Here is a 21,967-nt window from a genome sequence, read left to right as displayed (position 1 = left end):
CCCAAATGAACCAGGGATGATCTGCTGGAGGTGCCACTTGCTAAATTTCTAGTGTGCATTTTTATACTTTGTTAATGGGTAAACCCTACAAATAAGGGTTTGATTTATCATTTTGTTGATTGTCTAAACTTAGGAAAGAAATGGAGAAAGTACTGGTTCAGATCAAATGTAAAAGGATTCGGTGCATACTTTTGTCTTTAGAGAGCTGGTTATTAAACATTTACCAGACCGCCCCTACAAAGAATCCTGCTTCTTGGATTCTGGCCCTACTACTGTCTAGCTGTGTCTCCTTTGCCAAGCTGCTTGAGCTTTCTGGTTCTCAGTTGATCCATCTTTAACATGGTGAAAGCCCTTGTCAACAGTTGTTCACGGGGGTTGGCCCCTGCTGGGCATCCCTGAAGGGCTTCAAAAGTGATTTGAGGCAAGAGGGAGAGCACAGCAAAGAGGACCCTGAAAGAGCCCAGCTGTCCTTGGTGAAGTCTAAGGCAAGGAAGGGGCAGCAGGGACAGGGTCAGAGAGGCTGCCAGGTCCTATCAAGAGTCTGGACATGCTCCTTGGCCCGAAAACAAAGAGAGACAATGCTGGAGCTTCGAGTGTGGGCATCCCCAGCTTCTGCCAGGGGACCAAAGGCCTCCCCAAAAGGAGGGGGTCCTGAAGAAGCATGGAGGAAGGCATGAGGCCCATAGGTAGGTTGTAGACCAGGCCTTGGTCCCAGGAAGCCTGGGAGGGCATGCATGGATGGGGGACCTGAGGTCAGCCAAGGGTCCAGGGGTAGTGAGGCAGTTGGGGGAGGCCGAGCAAAGGCCAACATGGGGGCCTCTGGAAGCTTGGTGGCAGCTGCTGCTACTGCTGCGGAGCTGGCCTCCAGCTTTTCCTGACGTCGCCATTTGGCCCGACGATTCTGGAACCAGACCTAGAAGGATGGTGGAGATAAAAGATAGGAATCTTGACCCCTGAGATCTTTGTGCCTGTTTTCTAGCATCTCAGTGGAACTTTCTATGGCCCATCCCATATTGTCTAGCCTCAGACCAGGAAAGGAAGCTCCCTTCTGCCTCAGGCACCTTTTCCAAGGTTCTCCCCATCAGAAAAGTTCTGCTTAGTATCTAACTTGTCTGCTAGAGTTTTAACTCCCTGAAGGATACTGGAAATCATAATAGCCTTTCAGGGAAGCAGGGCAGATAATGTCACTTTCATCTTTGGGCTCTAAACTCTTGACTCTGGATCAGATCAACCCAAACAAGAAATCTCCCAGTCCCAATAAGCTTCCCCTTCCTCTTAGGGGCCTTGGAGTGGGGTGGAAATGGGGCATAGTGGATAAACATGGTGAGAGAAAGGGTATCTAGAAGGGCCCAAATTTCTTCTCTATTACTCCTCACACTGACTCAGACTTGGGGAAGTTCTTCTCCAGGCCTCAATTTCTCCACTTTCTCCAGCTGGCTTTTCACCCTGAAGAAACCTCCACCCCAAAGCCCACTCTCCTGATTGATGATTTCCTACCCTGGTTCACTATTTCTTGAGGGACCCCAGCCATTCTCATTTCAGTTCTGGGTTGACTCATTCTCCAAACTTCTCTGACTCAGTTGCCTTATCCATACCTCCTACTTTCCAGCACCCCTATATATGTTGTCTTTTCCTTAAAATGCAAACTCTTTGAGAGTAAAGGCTGTTTTGTTTGTTTATATTTGTACGTCTAGCAATTATAACAGAACCTAGAACTTAGTAAGTAATCAATAAATGCTCTCTCTGTTCGTCTAGCTATCTGTTCCTCTGTATGATGAGAGGATTTGTCTGGATCAGATGTTTCCAACCTCCCAAAGGGTCTAGGGAAGATTTCAGGGGGTCCATGAACTTGACAAAAAAAAATTTAATTTTCATTTTCACTAATATCTACACAAAATTTAACATTTCCTTCTGTTATTTAAAAAATGTGATTCTGAGAACGGGGTCCAAGACACAAACAAGGTTAGGAACCCCTGGCTGAGATTTTGTCTAAGAGTCCTTCCAGCTCTGGCATGTTCTGTGTTTTAAGGTGCTTTCTATGACATCCTATGATTCTCCCTCCACAATGTCCCCACTTCTACCCTCTCCTCTCTACCCCCACCACTGTCCAGTCCCCATCTGATCCTACCTATACCAACTTCTTCCTCTGCAGCCTCCATTTTCTCTCCCTCCAGTCATTCCTGCACAGGTAGCCAGTTGTCTTCCAAAAACTGAACACTGGTCACAACCTCCCCAAGTTCGCTCACCTTTAATTGTTCCTCTTGTCTACAAGAGGAGCTCCAATGCTCTTCCTACTCTGGCCCTAATCTACAGTCTCCTCCCTCCCTGCTCCCCAAGAAACACTGCACTGGCTTCTGCCAAGATGGGCTCCTCACCCTCTTCCAGGCCTTCTAGGCTCATTCCTGCCCCAGCGCTTTTGTTCTGTCCTGGAATCTTCCCCCTGCCCCTTCCACCTCCCTGCTCTCCTGTTCCCTTTTGTATGTTGCTTACCAGGCATTGTGCTAAGCACTGGGAATACAGAGAAAGGCAAAAAAGTCTTTGCCCTCAGGAAGCTTGCAGTCTAATGGGGGAGACACCATGAAAATAACTGTGTACAGAAAAGACATACATATACGGAATAAATGGGAGGGGATCAACAGCAAGAAGGCACCAGCATTAAGGGGAATCAGGAAAAGCTTCTTGTAGAAGGTAGGACTTGAAGGAAGCCAGGAGGCAGAAATGAGGAGGGAGAGCCTTCCAGGCACAGGGGACACAGTCTGTGAAAATGCCTAGAGTCTGGAGATGGGGTATCTTGTTTGAGGAAAGACAAGCAAGGAGGCCAGTGTCACTATATAGAAAGGGGGCAGGGAAGAATGAAGTTTAAGACTAGAAAAGTCAAGGGGCAGCTAGGTGGCACAATGAATAGAGCACTGGCCCTGGAGTCAGGAGGACTTGAGTTCAAATCCGACCTCAGACACTTAACACAAAAAACTAGCCATGTGACCTTGGGCAAGTCACTTAACCCCAACTGCCTGGCTCCAAAAAGGAAAAAAAAAACCAAGACTAGAAAAGTCATTTCCAGTTGTCCTGGACCCAGATGCCTCCAGAGATGAACATGAGGCTGGTAACTTCGCACAGTCCTCCCTCACTTTTTTTTTTTAACTTTTTTTTTGGATCGGGAAGGCAGGACAATTGGGGTTAAGTGACTTTCCCAAGGCCACATAGCTAGTAAGTATGATCAAATGTCTGAGGCCAGATTTGAACACAGGTCCTCCTGACTCCAGGGCGGGTTCTCTGTTCACTGTGCCACTTAGCCTCCCCAGTCTCCCCTCACTTAAATCAAATTAACTTGCACATCATGGCATCATGGTCTTCTTCAAGAACAAAGAATGGCAAGCAAATGGCAAAGAGAGGTTTTTATATTTGATCCTGTAGGTGATGGGGAACCATTGCAGTTTATTAAATAGGAGAGTGGTATGGTCAGATCTGTGCTTTAGGAAGATTGTTTTGACAGCTGAGTAGGGGATGGATGGGAGTGGGGAGACCAATCAGAAAGCTATTGCAATAGTCTAACTGAAAAGTAATGGGGGCAGTTAGGTGGCACAGTGAATAGAGCACTGGCCCTGGAGTCAGGAGGACCTGAATTCAAATCCAGCCTCAGACACTTGATACTTACTAGCTGTGTGACCTTGGGCAAGTCATTTAACCTCGATTGCCTTGCCTGCCCCCATCCAATAAAAAAAGAAAAAGAAAAGTAATGAGAACCTGCCTGACCCAGGATGGTAGCAGTGTCAGAAGATAAAAGAGGGAGTATATGACAGATATTTTGAAGGTAAAACCAACAAGACTTGGCAACAAATTAAATATGGAGGGAGAGAAGCAAGAGAGAGTGAGGAGTCCAAAATGAGTTGTCTTCTCCCATTAGATTATAAGCTCCTTTAAGGCAGGAGTTATCTTTATTTTTGCTAGTATTTGTATGCCCAGGGCTTGACACATATTAAGCACTTAATACATGTTTGTTGCCTTGTCTACCAACCTATCCAGGGACACTTTCCCTGACCCACCCATATTACCCCAGCCCAGCAAAGTCTCTCTCTTTTGAATTTCATGGCCATTTTGTCTTTGCTTTTATCCTCCCCTGTCCTGAGCTCTGATTCTTTCACAAGTCTAAGTCTTGTCTCTCACCTAGACTGGGAGCTCCCTGAAGGCAAGGTTCAGGGTCTCTTTCTTCTATCTCCTCCCCCTACCCCCAAACTGAAGTGCAGGGGAAGACAGTTAAGCTACTTGAGTGAATGCAACCGATGGGAGGCCCATTGCTTTCAGTCTCACCTGCACCCGCACCTCAGGAAGGTTGACCTGTGTGGCCAGCTCCTCTCGGCTGTAGACATCAGGGTAGTGGGAGCGCTCAAAGGCCCTCTCCAGCTGGTGCAGCTGGAAGGTTGTAAAGGTTGTGCGATTCCTCCTGTGTTTCTTTTTGGGGGTCTCTTCTGCTTCCGAGGACCCTGGGGGCCTTCCCTCAGCTGGCTCTCCCTCACACTTGCTCAGAAACATTGCCCACCTGAGCGAGCAGTGGGAGAAGAGAAGATTAGGTGTGAGAGGAAGAGGAGGGAAGATGAGCAGTAAGTCCCCTATCCTTGCCTACCCCTAGACTGTCTGGAGAAGCCTTTAGAGAAAAGAGATGGAGAATCTTGAGGTCAACACAATGCTTGTGTGGGTTTCAGATGTTGCAGGAGAAAAACTACCTAGATTGAGAGCTAGAAGGCCACTAACCTGCACAGGCCATCAGGCCCCCATGCCTAGAGCACAGTCCTTGCTCATCTCTGGACCACCAAGTCATTCTATCTTCCTTCTAGGCTGAGCACAGGTGCCACCCCCCCCCCCATGAAGCCCCTCTTGATCACCTCAGTCACTAGTGGCCTCTTTCCTCAAATTGTGTTGTTTTTGCTTATGTGTGTATATGTCATATCCCCTAGAAAAATGTAAGCAAACTGGGTGGTGCAGAGCTCTAGACCTAGAGTCAGCAAAACGAGAGTTCAGATCCAGCCTCAGACATGTATCACCTAGCTTCAGTTTCCTCAATTGTTAAATGCGGGTCATAATAGCACCTATCTGCCAGGGCTGTCCACTAATAAATAATAAAATAAATAATTTCCTTAAGGACAGGGACTGCCAATTTTTCCTCTTCCTATCCATGGTGCCCTAGTACATGGCAGACACTAAATAAGTATAAATTGAATCCTGTGACCTTGGCCAAGTCACTTGACCTCGATGACCCTCAGTTTAGCCTTAAGTTCTAGCAAATTACAAATAGAATCTACTGCTCATTCACGGTGTGTCCCCGAACAAGTCACTTAACCTGAGCCTTTCTTTCCCCATTTGTAAAATAAGAGAGTTGGATTCTAAAGGGTCCCTAATGGGCCTTTTTGGCTCTGAGAGTCTGAGGTTCAATGGGATGTTTCTAAGGGGCTGGTCTGTTCCCTCCCCCACTCCCAGCTAATCATTGAAGCCCCTTAATAGCCCTTTTCTCTCTGAAGCCAGCTCTGGGCTAAGCTGTTGATCCCACAGACCAGAGATCTTCTAGGGGTATTGAGGCTGGATTAGGGGCAAAGGCACTGCCTGGAAACCTTGCTCAAGCATTTAAAATAAAACACACACACTCGATTTTAGGGAAGTCAAGTCAATTGTTGGATAGGGGCAAATTGATAGTTCTTTTTTTCCTTCTGCAAATATACCCCACTGGGCTAGGATCTGCATTCTGAGCCTACGTTAATACCGTGGACGACAGAATTAGGATTCAAAACAATATCAATAAACTAGAATAATGGGTCCAATCTAATAGGATTAAACTTAGGGATAAGTATTAAAAATATGTGGTTCAAAAAGCAAGGGCCCAATTACAGGGTATGGCTTGACTTGGAGAAAGAGCAGGAGGTTACAGTGTATTTATGGTCTCAACATGGCAGCCCCCAAAAGTGAATTTGATCCTGGGCAGCCTTAGCAGAGATGCAGGGTTTATAAAGAAAGAGGCAACATTGTATTCTGGATTCCACTGTATCCTGCCCCGGGGAGACCTCATCAGCATCACTGATTATTTCTGGGGCCACACTGGAAGAACACTGCCAAACCAGATCATTTCCAAAGGAAGGCAGATAGCATGAGACAGGCACTGGCAAGCATGAGAGTCAAATGGACCTGGGGATGTCTGACCTGGAGAAAAGAAGACTCAGGGGGACACATGCTAATTGTTTTCAATTACTTGAAGGGCTATGTGGAAAAGGAATTAAGCTTGTTCTTTATGGCCAAAAAAGGCAGAAATAGGAGTAAAGGAAGGAAGCCACAGAGTGGGATGGGGTGGGGTGGGGGTGGAAGGAAAGTAGATCTTGGTTCCATAAAAGAAAATACCTCCCATGAATCAAGGCTGTTCAAAAGCAGAATGGGAAGCCCCCAGAAGTCCCTGTTACCAGGCTTTTCAATTATAGACTGGATGACAGCTTTCCCAAGAATGGAAAGGGCTAGATGCCTTCTGAAACCCTCTCTGCCCCTGAGATTGTGTGCTTTTAAAAGCAGATATTTGCTCCCTCTTCCACAGCGCTAGAACTCAGGTGTTTTGGCTCCTGGGCTTTCTTTGCACCAAATATCTGTCTCCATTTTGCTTTCTATTTCTATTTCTCCATTTTCCCCTCAACCCATCCCCTTGACACTACTTCCTGCCAGCCACCCTGATTCTCCCCACTATCCCATCTCTGTCACCCCCTTCCCCATATGGCACTCACCAGGAACAAAGGGCTCCTCCGGTCAAGTCTTCCTCCCTGGGACACCCACCTGTCTCTGCAGATCTTTACAGACCCCTGTCATAAGCCCTTACAGACTAGAAAGCAATGGGAGGAGAACTGGAAGAGAGATTAGAGCCAGTGATTAATTGGGAGGCCTTCCCCTTTAAGGATGACAGACAGCTGCTGCCCCTTGATATCCCCCTGGATCTAGAAGGTGGTAGGGGGTGGGGGAAGTGGTTAACTGAGTAGAATGGACAAAGGCAAAGTCCTGGTGGACAGGCAGCTTATAGAGTGATACAGGACAAGTGGGAGACTATGGGAGAGGGACAGGCTTCCTCTGTGGATGGACCATTAGGGAGCATGTCAGAATCACAGTATCTCAGAGTTGGAAGGGATTGATATGTAACTAGGAATCCTTTCTATGAGACCAGAGCCAAGTGTTCCTGTACCTCAGTCCTTCAAGGACCTAGCACAGGTCACAGCAGAAAATGGTCTTCAGGACTCCCTGAGCCAACATATTTCATCCCCCTGACACCGTCATGCAGAGCCTCTCTGATTGTAGCCAAGGTGGTCTGGCACAGTCCATCACTGCCTTTTCTTCTTGAAACAACTCACCAGTCTGTCCTCTGCTTGTCTGGCTTTGGAGAAGCATGGCATGAAGGATGGGATATTAGCCAAAGGGAAGTCAGAGAAGGCAAGGAGGCCTTGATTGGAAGCAGTCACATTTTTATAGAGGAGGAAACTGAGGCCAGAGAGACCAGCCTAAGGTCACCTGGTGAGTTAGTAGCAAGGCTAAGAGGCAGATTCAGAGACCCTGACATCTCCCCACCCTCACCCCCCTCAAAAGGATGCATTCATTGCCTCCCATTGAGACCACAGATGACTCCAGCAGCCTCCCCAAGATTTGGGGATGGGAAAAGGGATAGGGAGAGACTCTAGAGAGATGGGTGTGGGGTCTGGGACCCAGATATTTAGGAGTTACCCTTTTATAGTGCAAGGCCAGAGAGAAGCCTAGGTAATTGTCTGCCTACCTCATTATGTGTCTTCAAGCCTCCAACTACCCCAAAGAGCAAACCCAGATGTCCACAGGCCACTTTTATCTTTATTTCTCCAGTGCCCAGCACAGTGCCTGACAGCCAACTGATGCTTGGTAAAAACACTTGTTGATTGAAGAATTAAAGTAGTTTAACAAGGCTCGGTTTGTAAAAGGTTTCCCCCAAAACCATCCTGTGGTATGGATGGTGGCAGGTGGTATTATTATCCCCATTTGACATATGAGGAAGCTGACACTCAGAGAGAGCCCTGGGTCACGAAGCTAACAGATGTCATGGTGGCATTCAAACCCAGGTCTGACCACCATGCTGTGCTCCTGAAGGAGGAAGCTGGGAGTTGTGTGACTCCCTGGGATGTGAGTCAGAAGACCTGGGGTCTAGTCCTAGCATTACCACGGACTCATTGTGCAAGCCTAGGCTGTCCCATCTTCCTCCCTTGGCCTCAGTTTCCTTCTTTATAAAATCAGGCCTACATGATTTCAACAGTCTCCCTTTCTTGCTCTGACCTTCTATGTCTACAACAGCCCTTGTCAGTATGTCCAGGCTGACAGTGGAGATAGTGGTGGGAACTAGAGCAGGCTGGGAGAGGGAGGGGGAGCTGCCTCCATAATTACCCTCCTTGCAAGGCCCCTAATTGCTTCATCACTTTAAAACATTAACGAGCTTCATCTTTACAAGTCTCCCAATTACACTAATTGGCCGCAAATTGGTTAAGAGGGCAGGCTGGTAGTATCAGGGAGGGTTAGGGTATTCTATAGCTTTAGCCCAGGCCTGAGCCTCTTATGCCCTGGAAGCTGATGCTCCCAGACAGCTGTGTCAGCTTAGAGGCCCTGGGAGGGGGGAAGGGCAGGGGAAAGGCCAGCCCACAGATTAGTGGGCCCCTGAAGGACGGGATGGGTGACCCAAGAGGTGAAGTGCCATCCAAGCTGGGGTGTAGTGCTGTGGTGGCCCCTCATTACCCCAAGGCCTGACCCCAATCCTCTGGGCTTTCTTCAGAAGGGGCCTCGAGGTTTTCAAGGGGAAAATAAGGGCAAGGTTTATATCTTTCCAGGTGAAGAGGGTGGAGAAGGGCCTCCTGTGAAAGATCTGGCAATATTTAGGACTTTAGGAAGACATAAGACTTATCTTTAAGTATTGGAAAGACTATCCTGTGAAAGAGGGAGCAGGCTTGTTCTGCTGGGCCCCAAAGGCACAGCTGGGGTTGTGGTGGGGGGAGGAGTTCTGAAGGGACATATTGAGATTTAAAGGAATGACTTCCTTAGATTTGCTGCTACTCCAAGAGGAACGGGCAGCCTCAGGAGGTACTAGGCTTTCTCCCTCAGCCTTCAAGCTGCTGGAGATGCTCCTTGCTCACGTGGCCTCTGAGATGCTTTTCAACTCTAGGGCTGTTTCCCGGAGCCCCAGTGAGCTCCTCTCCAAGTCATTGCATCCAGTTCATTCCAAGGCCTGCTCTGACCCAGTGGCTTCCAGGAGCTCTGGGGGAAGTCACTGCATTCCCTTCCCTGGGATGAGTTCCAGAAGGAAAGAGAGCCCTCCTTTGCTAGATGGCCATGGGTATGGGATCCAAGATATCTGTTAGCCAGAGGGTGGTGGGATCCCAGGAATAATCCTTCATCCAACTGGACATGTGATCCCAGAGCAGATCACCAGGAGGGCAATGGATCTCCAGGATAGGATCCTGGGAGATCTTTCACCAGGAAGGTCACCATGGGTGATTCAGAGTGGATTCAAGGAAGACCTTAGGGAGGGGATGGACATTCATGGTGCATTACCAAATATGAGAGCTGGGCCCCAGGCAAAGGGATCCTGCACCACACTATCACAGGCAGAATGCGTAAGGATCTCTGCCAGGGAAGGTAAGCGGAGCAGGGGACAGAGACACAGAAGCAGTTCTCAGAATAATAATGCCTCCATGTCCTTTATCACCTTCTCCCAGTTTGCCAGGGCCCTCCCTTGGGCTTCTTGATTTCTATAGGCCATCTGGGGGCATCTCCATGCCTACATCCCCTGGCTATTCCCCAAGTAAGCACCTCCAGCAGAGGAGTAATCGTAGCCCAAGGAAACTGAGGCCAGATTGCACCAAAAGCTTGGGTGGGGGGAGGGTGGGTATCAACTGTAGTGCAGCTCTATATTCCCCACCCCATGCACTCTCCCACCCAGCCCCAGTCCCCTTTTGGGTGGCTCTCCCAGCCCAGGAATTATCCAGGGAGGACAGGAGATAGGAGGAGGCATTTTGACATTCTCCGATCTCCCTCCGGTCCCCAGTGGAGCAGGCTGGGCAAGGCCCCTGGTAGCCCTCCACTTTAGCCTACAGAGTCTGGTTTGCAGCCTTGGAGGCACAAGGGCCAGAGGCTCAAGGTTCTTGGAGGCTTTGGGGTCCAGCTGAGCTTCCCTCAGGGACAGGCTCTGTTGCTGTGTTCCTCAGCTCTTTGGCCAGCTTCTCCAAGAGTTTCCTGAAGGCTGGACGTCGTGTAGGCTCTGCTTCCCAGCAGCTGCCCATGAGGGCATAGACACTGGCGGGACAGCCCTCCGGGGGCTGCATTCGGTAGCCCTGCTCCACAGCTTCAGACACCTCCTTCAGAGACTGCATCGAGGACAACAAGGAGGAGACATCAAAGGCTGCTCGGACTCGTCCTCAGGCCTGGGGTTCCTCCCCTGACCCCCAAGCTAGTCCTCCCTATCACTGTGACCCTGGAGTATCTCTCCCCGCCACTAATCCTGTCCCTGGATTATACATACATACATACACACACACATACACACATACATACATACACACATACACACACACACACACAAAATCTAATTCTGTCCCTGCTTCCCCCATTGGGAACTTGAAACTTTACTCTTCCCACTGTTGTGGCCCACTTGATCTCAGAGCATACCTCACCACCGTGCTTACCATCTTGGGGTACGGAGCCCGGCCATAGGAGAACACTTCCCACAGAAGGATCCCAAAACTCCAGACATCTGACTTACTGGAGAATTTCTGCAGGTCCGGATTGGAAGTGGAGGACCGGTGAGATGAGGGGAAGCCTATGGGATCCCTTGACCCTAGACTATATATCATCAGGGAAGGTCAGGGCAGGGAGAAAGGCCTTGGAGGGTGGTGGGTAGAAATAGGAGGAGGGATCTGGAAGGGAAGGAACCTCCCTTGCATGCTGCCTTGCCTCACATCACACCCTCTGTCTATTGGGATTCGCCCTGATGTCTCAGCTCCAGGAAACATTCCCTGATCCCATTCCATCAAAGAATTTCCCTCCTCTGCTCTCTTGCCACCCTGACTCTACCACAGATCTGTCCAGAGTAAAAAAGGCTTGGGCTATTTGGTGTTTCTCTGTTGGGAGCTGGGAGGACCCTTAAAATACAGAAAACAGAGCTGGGAGCATCCCCAGGACTCAGAATATAAGAACTGGGAAGGTACTCAGTCATGTAATTCAGCTGATATAATTTTCCCATTAAGAAAGCAAGACTCTAAGTGGCTAAGTGACTTGCCCAAGGTCACACAACACATCAGAGGAACACTGTGATGGGACAGCAAAAAAGGCTAATGAGATGTTGAATTGCAACAAGGACTGTGGCTTCCAAGAGGAAGGGGTGGCAGGTCCTGCCCTGTTCAGACTGTCTGGACTGCTGTGTTCAGTTCTGGGCACCATGGCTCAGGAGGACTATGGATAAACTGGAGAATATCCAGAGGAGGACATCGAAGATGGGGAAGGCATTTATGTCTGTGCCCCATAAAGACTAATGGAAGAGCCAGGACTGTTTAACCTGGAGAAAGCTAGGGATGGAGGGGTGGAGACGGAAAGCTGTCTTCAAGTACCTGAAGGGCTTTCACATGGAAGTGAGATTATTGGGCTGTTCCTTTGGCCCCATAGACCAGGATTAGGAGCAGGGAGTGAAAGTTACAAAGATGCAATTTAGGCTTGATATCAGAAAAAAACAAAAATCCTTACCAAAGATCTGCACAAAAGTGGGGTGTGGTGGGCTGTCTCTGGAGGTAGGATTGTGTGTGTGTGGCGGGGGAGGGTGATGGGCTTTAAGCAAAGGCCAGGTTAACACTTGTCAGGTATGTTATAGTGGGGGAATTGGGGGGTACTGAGTTCTTTGGGGTATACTAGATAGCCACTGAGATCCCTTCCAACTCTAAAATTCTGGGGTTTTCAGACTATGGTCCTCCTTACCTTCACCCCCACCCCAATGACCCCCTAGATAGCTGACTGATCACCCTGCTCCCCATCTCTTCTCACCCCATGTCTCAAGGCCTCAGGCGCAGTCCACTTGACAGGGAGTCGGCTGGTATCCAGGCCCCTTCGCTCAGCCTTGGCCAGACCAAAGTCGCTGACCTTGGCCACGTGATCCTCAGAGATGAGGATGTTTCTGGCAGCCAGGTCTCGGTGTACAAGTTTTTTACCCTCCAGGTAGTCCATGCCCTCAGCCACATGCCTGACTCAGGAAGTGAGGGGGGAGGGGAGCAGGAAGGGGTCAAGGGATTAAGAGAAAGTTTTATGCCATGATCTCCCATGCCCTGGTCCCAGCACAAGACACAAGCACACTCAGGATCAGACTACTTGAATTGGAAGGGCCCGAGATTCCATTTAGTCCACCCTCCCCAATCATTTTACAGATAGGCAAACGGAGGCCCAGGGAAGGAAAGAGACTTGTCCAAGATGATGATGGTATTAAGTAACAGCAGGGATTGGACTAGAACACAGGTCTTCTGACTTCAACTTCAGCACTCTTTGTACAATGTGCCTCTCCTAGGGCCTGGCCTGCATTACCCCCCAGCTCCCTGGGGGCTCAGAAGCAAAGTCTGTGAGGATTCAAGCTCCCTTCCTCTCACTTACAAGGAGAATTGCAGCAACTGAGCCTTGTGTACCAGAGCACGACCCCGAGTCCGAAGAAAATTCACCAGGTTCCCCTATGAACGGAAGATTGGGCAGAGGGGGTTTCTCTGGGTTCTGCTGATTCCTTCCTTCCAATTCTTTCTATTTCTCCCCCAAATCCTGAGTCTCTCTACTCCATTTCATCTTCCCTCAATCCTCCCCACTCCATTTCCTTCCTCTTTCCCTGAATGCCCTCTACCTCCTCCTCCCTCAATCCTCACCCCCTCCCTCAAGTCCTTTGGACCCCTTTCCCCTCCCCTAATTCTCCCCATCTTTTTTCCTAACCCCTTCTACTCCCTTTCTCCCCTCCTCAAATCCCTCTATCCTTTCTTCTCCCCCCATTCATCAGCCTTCTCCTTCCCCAGATCTCTCCAGTCCCCTGCTCCCTCTTCCAGATCCCACCATCCCCTTTTGGCCTAGTTCTGGGATCTGAGCAATGGGGAAGAGGAGCCCGAGGAGGAGTGATGTAGCAATGGAGAGGGAGTGAAAAAGCTGGGAAGAGCAGAAAAAGAGGAGGCATGTGCCCACCAGGGAGAGTGGCGCCCAGAAGAGGGCCAGAGAGGACAGGACTCAAGCTGACCTTGCTCATGTATTCCATGACAATGTAGAGCCCTTGGTGAAGAATGACCCCCAGCAGCCGCACCAAGTTTTTGTGCTGTATCTTCCTGGGAGTGGATTGGAAGAGGGATGGAGGTTGCATGCATCTGGGGGAGGTGGTGCCCAGAACACATCCATCCTGGGTCCAACCCTCTCATTTTGCAAATGAGGAAACTGAGTTGACCAGATTTGTTTGCCCCAGGTCATCACTCTCTTCCCCAGAGGGTCCCTTCCAGCTGGGGCATTCTAAGACCTGAATAAACCCAACACACCTGGAAATCTCCATTTGCTTTGCCCCAGAGCTGGGAGCCACCTCCTCCCCCAAGCCCTGGGACGCCTTCCAAGCAGGGTCCTGAGCCTTACGTCATTACAGCAGTCTCATCCAGGAAGGCCTGGGCGGTGACGTCACATTTGATGTTCTTCACTGCCACCTTCTGGCCCAGGTACTCCCCCTGCAACACGGCTGGGACACGCCCACGACCAGAAGGTGTCTGAGCCTCGGCCTTGGCCCAAACTTGTGACTGAGACTAAGCCCAGCCAAGGCGCCCCCCAACCCCCGTCTTCTTCACCCACCAAAACCTTTCCCCCAGCACAGTGTGTCCCTTTCAGGCTCCAGGGTTGGGCTTCTCTCCTGGGCTCAACCTTTACTGAAATCTCTGCAGGGCTTGTGGTGCCTCCTGGTGTCTCCTTCAAGAGGCATAGCCTCTGGGGGCAGAGATGTGTGGGGGTGAGGGGCAGGGGTTACTCAAGGGAGAGAAGCTGAGGGAGCCTTAGTCCCCTTCACCTCCCCCCCTTCTCACACTCACACTCACACACTCTCTTTCCTTCCCACTTACCTCCAAACTCCCCCTCCCCAATCTGGCAGCCAAGGGTCAGCTGCTGTAGGTTCAGTAACCAGCCGGCTGTGGGGAAAGAGCCCAGTCAGGAATCAGGTGGATTCAGGCCGAGCAGTGGCCTTCTCGACTCCAGACACCACACCCAACCAACAAGGAGGGTCCTTTCTTCCCTCCTGTTCACACATTCAGTCAGACTGAACACAGAAATAGGGACAGGAAAAGGGGCTGGCCTGGCGAACTCACTGTGCTTGAACTCCCCAGATAGGTAACTCCCTCTAAATAATGCACATTAGTACCTGCTCTACAGCTTAGAAAGCCACCAAGAGCACTGACAGGCTTTGACTTGCCCAAGGTCACACAGCCAGTATATGTCATCAATAAAACATGAACCCAAGGGTTTCCTTGGCTTAAAAAACAGTCTTCTAGCCAGTACTGAGGGAACAGATGAGAATAGATGCAAAGTAAAGCACTTTGCACGTTTTAAAGAGCTATATAAATGCTAGAGACAAGTACAACAGGTTGTCCACCCATATGGACACATTATTACTCCAAAAATAGCACTTCACAAAATTACGAAGCCCATTTACATCCACTATCTCATCTGACTCTCACAACAGCCCTCTGGGATTGTAGTGGTTGCTTCTGTTTTGGGTCTGGGCTTTCATTTTGGGTTTTTTTTGTTTTTGTTTTTTTAATCTAGTCCTGGGAATTCATCAGGGTAGGGAACTCTTAGCATGGAAATTCCCTCCACTAGTTCAGATAGCAAATTCACCTGTACAACACAGCCTTAAAGGATTGTCTGGGAGCACTGACAGGTTAAGTCACTTGCCCATGTTCACACAATTATTGTGGGTCAGAGGGACAACTTAAACCCAGGTCTTCTTAACTTCAGGGATGATCCTCTCTCTAACCACTGCATGGTAATACCTCTTGGTGCAGGCATTGCTGTATCCATTTTCCAGATGGGGAAATGAAGACCCCAAGAAAGGAAGGGATTTGTTTGGTATATAATAGGTGCTTAATAAATGTTTGCTTCCCTTTCCCTTCCCTCTTATGATTCCCTGCCCAATAAAACCTTTTGTTAAGGTTTCTACCCTGTAGGGAGGTGGGAAAAAAGAGACTTCTAGATTCTCCTTTCCCTAGGTTATCCCATAGCCCCCACCTTTGGCCAGCTCTTCCTCAGCTGACTTGGTTCCATGTTTCCTCTTGGGTTTCACTAGCTTTGTACAGATGGCCCCCTTGTCCTTCATGTAATGCTGAAGATGGATGGACAGATAGACAGATGGCAGCTTGAGTTGGGACAAGCTCATGGGGTAGTGGGCTACAGAGCCTCCTTGTGAAAGGGGATTGGACTCTCTCTCCTGGGGTTGTGGGGGTGGCTATCTGGTGACTGGAGAACTCCTGGTTCTAGCTCCCTCCTAGGTGACCACTGACCCTCAGGAAGCTGAAGAGAGGCTGGGGGAGCCAGGGGGGCCTTGGTTCCCATGGACACTAGTTGCTGACGGCTGGATTGGTTTCCTTGGTAACCAAAGCTGGGCTGAGATCCCAGTTAGAATCTCGAGATATGGGAGTAGAAAGAGAGAGAGAGAGAGTGGTCAGAAGGTAGGGAAGTAGGGATAAGCTGGGGGGGTTGGAGAAATTCCCTGGAGAATTCTCTCAGGATTGGTGGGGGTAGAACTCCAGCTTCCAAATGTTGTTGGGAGCCAGGAGATTCCTGGGGATACTTAGTATTTAAGGGTCTCAAGCTAGGCCTTGGGAGCCTCATAGGGGTTTGTACCCCTCAAAGGAGGTTCCTGAGGGAGATTGGTAATTCCTGGAGGCCAGAGGGAGGGATGGAAGGGACCTCTAGAAGTAATAGGATGGACTGAGGGATACTAGAGGGTTACTAGAGGTAAGGAATAGGATGAGACAATCAGACCTCAATCATGTCAATAAGGTTGTAGAAGGAGACACTCTCATCGATAGTCAGCCGTCCACCATGGTGCAGCACTCGGTAGTGGACCACTTCCTGGCCATGGCTTACACATAGCACATAGTCACCTGGGTGCCGCACTGACTCCCGCACCAAGAAGAGCCCATCCTCTGCTGGCTGCAGCAGAGCTACTGCCTCCTGTCCCGAGATCTTGCCATGGAACCACCTGTGGGTGAATTGGGAGGGCCTAGAACTGGAAGAGGAAGTCCTGGGGGGAATGGGACATGGGGGGAAGGGGAATAGGGAAACTCGGCAGTGGGTACCTTGGGCAAATAATGCCCTGGACTTCAGGAACTGAGGGGGCATTGGGCAATGTGAATACTGGTACTGTGGCAAGTTGACATCAAGGGCACATCCCTTGGACAGTGGCACCTGGGTCAGTGAGAGCTGTGAGCACCAAGGACCCTCTGTACTCACGGCATGAGGCTGAGCTTGGGGTCAGTGGGGATGGCTTCTCGCTCACGAACGGCTCCAGCTGCCAACAGCCCCTCCTGACCACTCTCATGGTGCTTAGCCCGGTACCAGCTCTTGCTCTGCCGAGGGGATGAGGCCAGAGCTGGCGACGGAGGGAGGGAATAGGAAGCTGTGCCCAGTCTTTTCCCTGAGATCTACACTGGATCCTGGCTCATGGGCCTCAGACCTTCACCACCCCAGAGGCATCCCTGGGCCCCTTCCACCCCCACCTGTGGCCCAGCCCCCACCTCGCAGGCCTCCAGGATGGTGACAACCTCGCCTTTTCGGAAGGCCAGTTCTCCTGGTTTAGGCTTCATGTGTTCACACTTGGTGATACACTGAGTACCCGGTGTCCAGCGTCTCTATAGCCAGAGAGAGAGCCCAGTGGAACTCAGAGACAGAGAGCCACAAGGGCAGGAAGAGATATATATATATAGAGAGAGAAAAACAGAGACAGGGGAAGGGTCCTGGGCATATGGGTGGGGCAGACAGCCAGCTGTTGGCAGGCTATATAGGAGAAAGTATCTCTGAACCTAATCCTCTATGCTCCCCCCTCCCCCAACAGCAACAGGGGGAAGTCAAGTTAATCAGTGCAAGCCGGTGAGGACACATGAGTCAGCCTCCATGAAGGGGCATGCACAGGAGGGCCTGGGAGGCATTGGGTAGCCTGAAGCTGGGAAATACCTGGCCACAGGTTGAAGCCATGCTTACCGTTGGCATCTTAGCTGAGATGAGAAGGATCCAGAGATTACTGGGGTTTACCTGGGATGAGAGGAATGTGCAGGCAGCAGGTAAGCAGGGCCCACATGCCCCAGAGCTGTTCTCCAGTGTACAAGAGAGAAGAAAGCCTGGCAAAAGATCCCAGGAGTCCTGTCCCCAGTTCCTTCATGCACAGTCACTGGTGAATCCTCAATTTTGTGTGTTTGTATATACTTATACCATATGTGTATATACATGTATACACGTACATACACACTGTGTGTGTGTTCCATTTTACAGAAGAGGAAACTGCACCAGACTGAATGACAAGTTTGAGTTAAAGTCCCATCTCTGCCACCTACTTGCTGTGTGTGACCTTGAACAAGTTACTTGCTTCTCTGAGCCTCAGTCTGTAAGATCAAAGGGTTGGACTACACTTCCCTAAGGACCTTCCAGATCTGACATTCTATGTTCTAAGAGCTCTTCCCAGTTCTTCCATTCCAGGATTCTATTTTTCCCTCCTCCTGGCCTAGTTCAGCCCCTAGGACATTCCCCCAGGAAAAGGGAACTGAAGCCAAGATGAGTGGGTGACTCCAGCACCATTTGACTGGGGCATGGGGAGAGAGGAATAGAGGTCAGAGGATCCATTTCTGCTTACTTCTTCCTCTTTCTCTTACAAGGTAGATGTGGGGAAGGGGGAGCAGTGGAATGGTGGAAAGAATGACTCAAAGTCATCTCGAAGTATCTGAAGTCACACAGGGGATATTGGTCAGCAGCTCAGGGTTCTCCCCTACGGCTGGAGGCCCTGAGCTTTAGCCTTGGCTCCTATGGTGCACCTGAACGCCAACAGCTGCTCTCTGAGCCTTCCTTCCCCAGTCCCCATCTCCTCATCTTCAGGGCGATATAAGATCTATGACTTTGATGGCAGCCCTGGATAGAAGGCCAACTGCCCCTTGAAGGGTGCTGGTTCAGCTACTGGCAGAGGGTATTTGAGGGTGCTGCAGCCTCAGTCAGGAGCACGGGCTCAAAGGATCGAAGAGCTAGAGCTAGAAGGGGCCTCAGAAAAGGAAACAAATCCAGAAAGGTTAAGGTCACACAGGTAGTAAGGCTGAGGCCAGGATTCCTTTGGGGCTCCCCATGGTTCCCTAGCCTCAGCCAGAGGTGCCTAACCAACCCCACATCCTCCAGCCCACTCTGTTCCCAGCGACAGATGAAAGGAACAGTATTGGAGAAGACCCAGCCTTTTGGTGGGGGGAGGCCTCTGTGTCCCCAAATTCTATGGTTGAGAAGGCTGGGGTGGCTTTCAGTTTATTCTTTGGGGGAAGATTATTCCCGAGCCCTACACCCAGGCACACAGAATACACAACAGAGAGATCTTCAGGTTCAAGTACCTTTCCAAAAAAGTGCAAATACACACACTACTTAGCCAACAAGAAAACTAGACAAGCAGCACATACATTCCCAGAAGGCCCACACTCCACACCATGCACTTGGGAACACTGGTAAACAGCCCGCTGACATGTATGCACAACACACACCCTGCATATGTCCATTACACACCCTACCACCGTTCACACACCACTCGCTCGCTGTCCGTGGGTTGGCACCTAGGCAGACCCACCAAGACGCCTACACAACCACAGCCCCAGTCAAATACAACCATCTATTATGTAGACTGTCACACACACAAAATGTCATGTCTCCCACACAAGATCACACAGACACACACCGGCAGTCACATACAGCGACTGTCACACACTTGGAGCCACACATAGGGATTGTCGTACGCGAACAGCACAATCTGTGCTGTCCTCACCACCCCCGCTCTGGGGCGCAGGCTCAGCTGCCTCCAGACCCTGAGCTGCATCCCCGAGTTCACCTCCCCCCTTCGCCCAGACGGCGGCCGCCAGGGATTAGGATGGGGACGGGGATGGGGATGAGGGTGAGCTGGGGAGCAGCCCCCAACCCCCACCCCCGCCCCCGGCAGACGCGCTCTCCCCTTCTGGGAGGGCGTGGGGCGGGTATGGGTCAGTCCCCGGACCGCGCGCGCGCCCCCTCCCCAGGACAGCATCCCTCCGGTCTCACCTACCCTGCCCGGGCCGCCGGGGCTCTGGACCGCACGGGACAGCACCTGGTGGGATGGGATGGGGGACGGCGCGGGCAGAGCCAGGCTGGGCCGCTGGGGCCCCACTCCCGGCTTCTCTCCTGCCCAGCCCCTTCCTTTCCCCGGGGCTAGTGGGGGTGCCCAGCCGTGGGCACCGCGCTCCGTGGTGGCCGCAGCCGCACAACTTGTGGCAAGTTCCTCGGTTTCCTCATTTTCTCCCCCTCCTCCCCTCCCAGGGTGGAAAAGGGGCGGTGGCGCTGCAGCCCGGAGGAGGCCCTCGCCGGTCCTAGCGCCGGATGCATACACTGCGGTCCCAGTCACCAGCTCCGTCTGCTCAGCCTTGCCTTAGGGTGGGGGAGTAGGAGGAGGGGAGGAGGTAAGAAGCGCCTACTGCATCCCACCCCCTTCCTTTTGGGAGTCCAAAGAGACTTTCTTGAGTGTATTAGACCACACAACTGAAAAATATAGAAATAGCATTTCAATAGGGTGGCCTCTAAAATTATGACCTTCACCTAGTTCTAATTCTCATTTTTATAAAACAAGGAAACTGAGACCCAGAGAGGGCAAGTGATTTTGTTCAGGTCACTCTGTCAAGAGGCGAACAGACAGATTATGTGCTCGGGATATTCTAAAGTCCCTTCCAGCTCAGGAATTGGGTGTCTAAGTGGATGAGCTGGCTACATTTGTGTAGTTTCACATACCTTTGCCTCTGGCCTTAAAGCCAGGAAGTAAAACAAATACTCCTGTGTAGACTTTAGACCCAAAGATATTAGTACCCTCGAACCCTAATCTCCCAGAAGACAATGAAGCAAGGCCACAAGACAGTCAGGCTCCAACTAGTCCTCAAAAAATAGCAACAGAAATATGCAACAAATTTTTACGAGAAATTTGAAATTGAACCAAAGAGACTGAGTAAATTAAAAAAAAACAATAGTTTTAGACAAAACTAAGAAAGGAGTACCATGAAAATGAACATTGGAATGCAAACTAATATTGGAAGCTGCATTAATGAACAAACATTTATTAAACCCTGAGGAAGGAAGGAAGGAAAGAAGGAAGGAAGGAAGGAAGGAAGAAGGAAGGAAGGAAGGAAGGAAGGAAGGAAGGAAGGAAGGAAGGAAGGAAGGAAAGAAGGAAGGAAGGAAGGAAGGAAGGAAGAAAAGGGAAGAAAAAGCACCTGATCTCAAGACATTCTAATGGGAAAGATAACATATTTAAGTAGGTATGCTATGTCCAAGATAGATTCAAAGAGCAGATGGAAAGTAACATTAAAAGCAGTAGCAGCTGGGGTCTAGATGCCAGGAAACTACGGATCTGAGAGGCAGGGGTGGGGAGGAAGAGCATTCCAGGCCTGGGGGTAGCCAGTGCAAAGACAGAGAGATTGGAAGTGGAGCATCGTGTGGGTGAAGAAGGACCATATGGCTGAACAAGAGAGTATACAAGTAATTTAGAAGAGAGTGGAAAGGATAGGAAGGAGCTAGGTCATAAAGATGTCATATCAGAGGAGGTGATATTCCAATCCTAGAGGTAATGAGAGACCACTGGAGTTGAGTGTAGTATGGTCAGACCTGAACTTTAGGGAAATCACTTTGGCCATTGCATGAAAGATAGGTAGCAGAGGGGAGAGACCTGAGAGGGAAGACCAATTAGGAGGCCTTGGTCCTTGCTGCATTTTAATAAGTACTCTTCTTCCCTTCATTAAAGCAGGACGGCAGCTCTTTACTCAGAGCCACCACACCTAGGTAATGAATGTCCCAAAGAGTGCCCCTAAACTAAGTCTGGGGAGATCTAGGTAGGTCTCTAATTTAGAGTTAACCTCTAGAGATATGCAGAGATAGGCAGCCTGGTCAGTGTTTTCCACCCACATAGCCCCAGTTCCCATCTTTATTATCTACTTCTGTTATCAGCAAAGTCTGATTGCCTTGTCCATGAAAAAAATGTTCAATTTCCCTGGAAAATATTCCCAAACTCCTTTGTATCACATTAATGGATGAGGCCTCTGTGGTGATACAGTCATTACCTAATAATTTCTCTGGTAGTTCCTAAGGTCCTCCGTTTCAGATAGAGAAAAGTTCAGAGCCTGTTCTCAGCAGGGTCAGAAAACTCAAGCAGATTGTATTTTTTACTCCTTGACCACCCACTTTTAAAAAACATTTTAATAATTTATTTATTTTTAGAGGGTGGAGCCAAGGTGATAGAGTAAAAGAAGGAACTTGCTTCAGCTCCCACTCCAACCACCTCCAATACCTGTAAAAAAATTATTGTAAACAAATTTTAGAGTTACAGAATCCCAAAGTAACACAGAGAAACAAATCTCCTGCTGAAGGCAGCCTGGCAGGCCAACAAGAAGGGTCTATCACACAGGGCTGGGAGCTGAGCCCAGTCCTTTGTGAGCCAAGTCAGCCCAGACACAGGGTGTCCTGATGTGAATCACCAGCAGCTGTGGTGGTTTCCAGACTTCTCAACCCATAAACAACAAAGAGAAAGCAAAAGATCAGTGGGGAACCCAGCTGATCCAGGGTGAGAGTAGAGTGTGGTCTGTCCCCTGCCCCATGGGCAAGAGGTGCACTGGGAGCGCAATGGCTGCAGCTGCTACCTCCAGAGCTACCTCTGGAG

General features: G+C 50.0%; 2 protein-coding genes across 2 annotated transcripts; both read right to left on the bottom strand.

The window, feature by feature from the left end:
- Positions 1 to 7,640, bottom strand: RAX2 (retina and anterior neural fold homeobox 2). The gene is made up of 3 exons (XM_069086841.1): positions 6,753 to 7,640; positions 4,309 to 4,537; positions 1 to 913 (listed from the first exon to the last, which is right to left on the bottom strand). Exons 2-3 carry the CDS (start codon positions 4,528 to 4,530, stop codon positions 512 to 514), a joined length of 624 nt encoding a protein of 207 aa, XP_068942942.1. The 5' UTR covers positions 4,531 to 4,537; positions 6,753 to 7,640; the 3' UTR covers positions 1 to 511.
- A 176-nt stretch (positions 7,641 to 7,816) lies between these two features.
- MATK (megakaryocyte-associated tyrosine kinase) lies at positions 7,817 to 19,678 on the bottom strand. Its single transcript, XM_069086840.1, has 13 exons — positions 19,337 to 19,678; positions 17,260 to 17,310; positions 16,797 to 16,910; positions 16,513 to 16,628; positions 16,042 to 16,261; positions 15,286 to 15,379; positions 14,124 to 14,189; positions 13,651 to 13,750; positions 13,271 to 13,355; positions 12,652 to 12,725; positions 12,055 to 12,250; positions 10,707 to 10,793; positions 7,817 to 10,388 (listed from the first exon to the last, which is right to left on the bottom strand). The coding sequence occupies exons 2-13, from the start codon at positions 17,266 to 17,268 to the stop codon at positions 10,158 to 10,160; spliced, it is 1,392 nt and encodes a 463-aa protein (XP_068942941.1). The 5' UTR covers positions 17,269 to 17,310; positions 19,337 to 19,678; the 3' UTR covers positions 7,817 to 10,157.
- Positions 19,679 to 21,967: the final 2,289 nt, after the last annotated feature.

Source organism: Petaurus breviceps, unplaced genomic scaffold (assembly GCF_028583685.1).
Source record: "Petaurus breviceps papuanus isolate PSGF00001 unplaced genomic scaffold, PetGlider_PUasm1.0 180, whole genome shotgun sequence".
NCBI classification, from domain to species: domain Eukaryota; kingdom Metazoa; phylum Chordata; class Mammalia; order Diprotodontia; family Petauridae; genus Petaurus; species Petaurus breviceps.
Note: the sequence above shows the minus strand (reverse complement) of the source record. Positions and strands in the feature narration are given on the sequence as shown.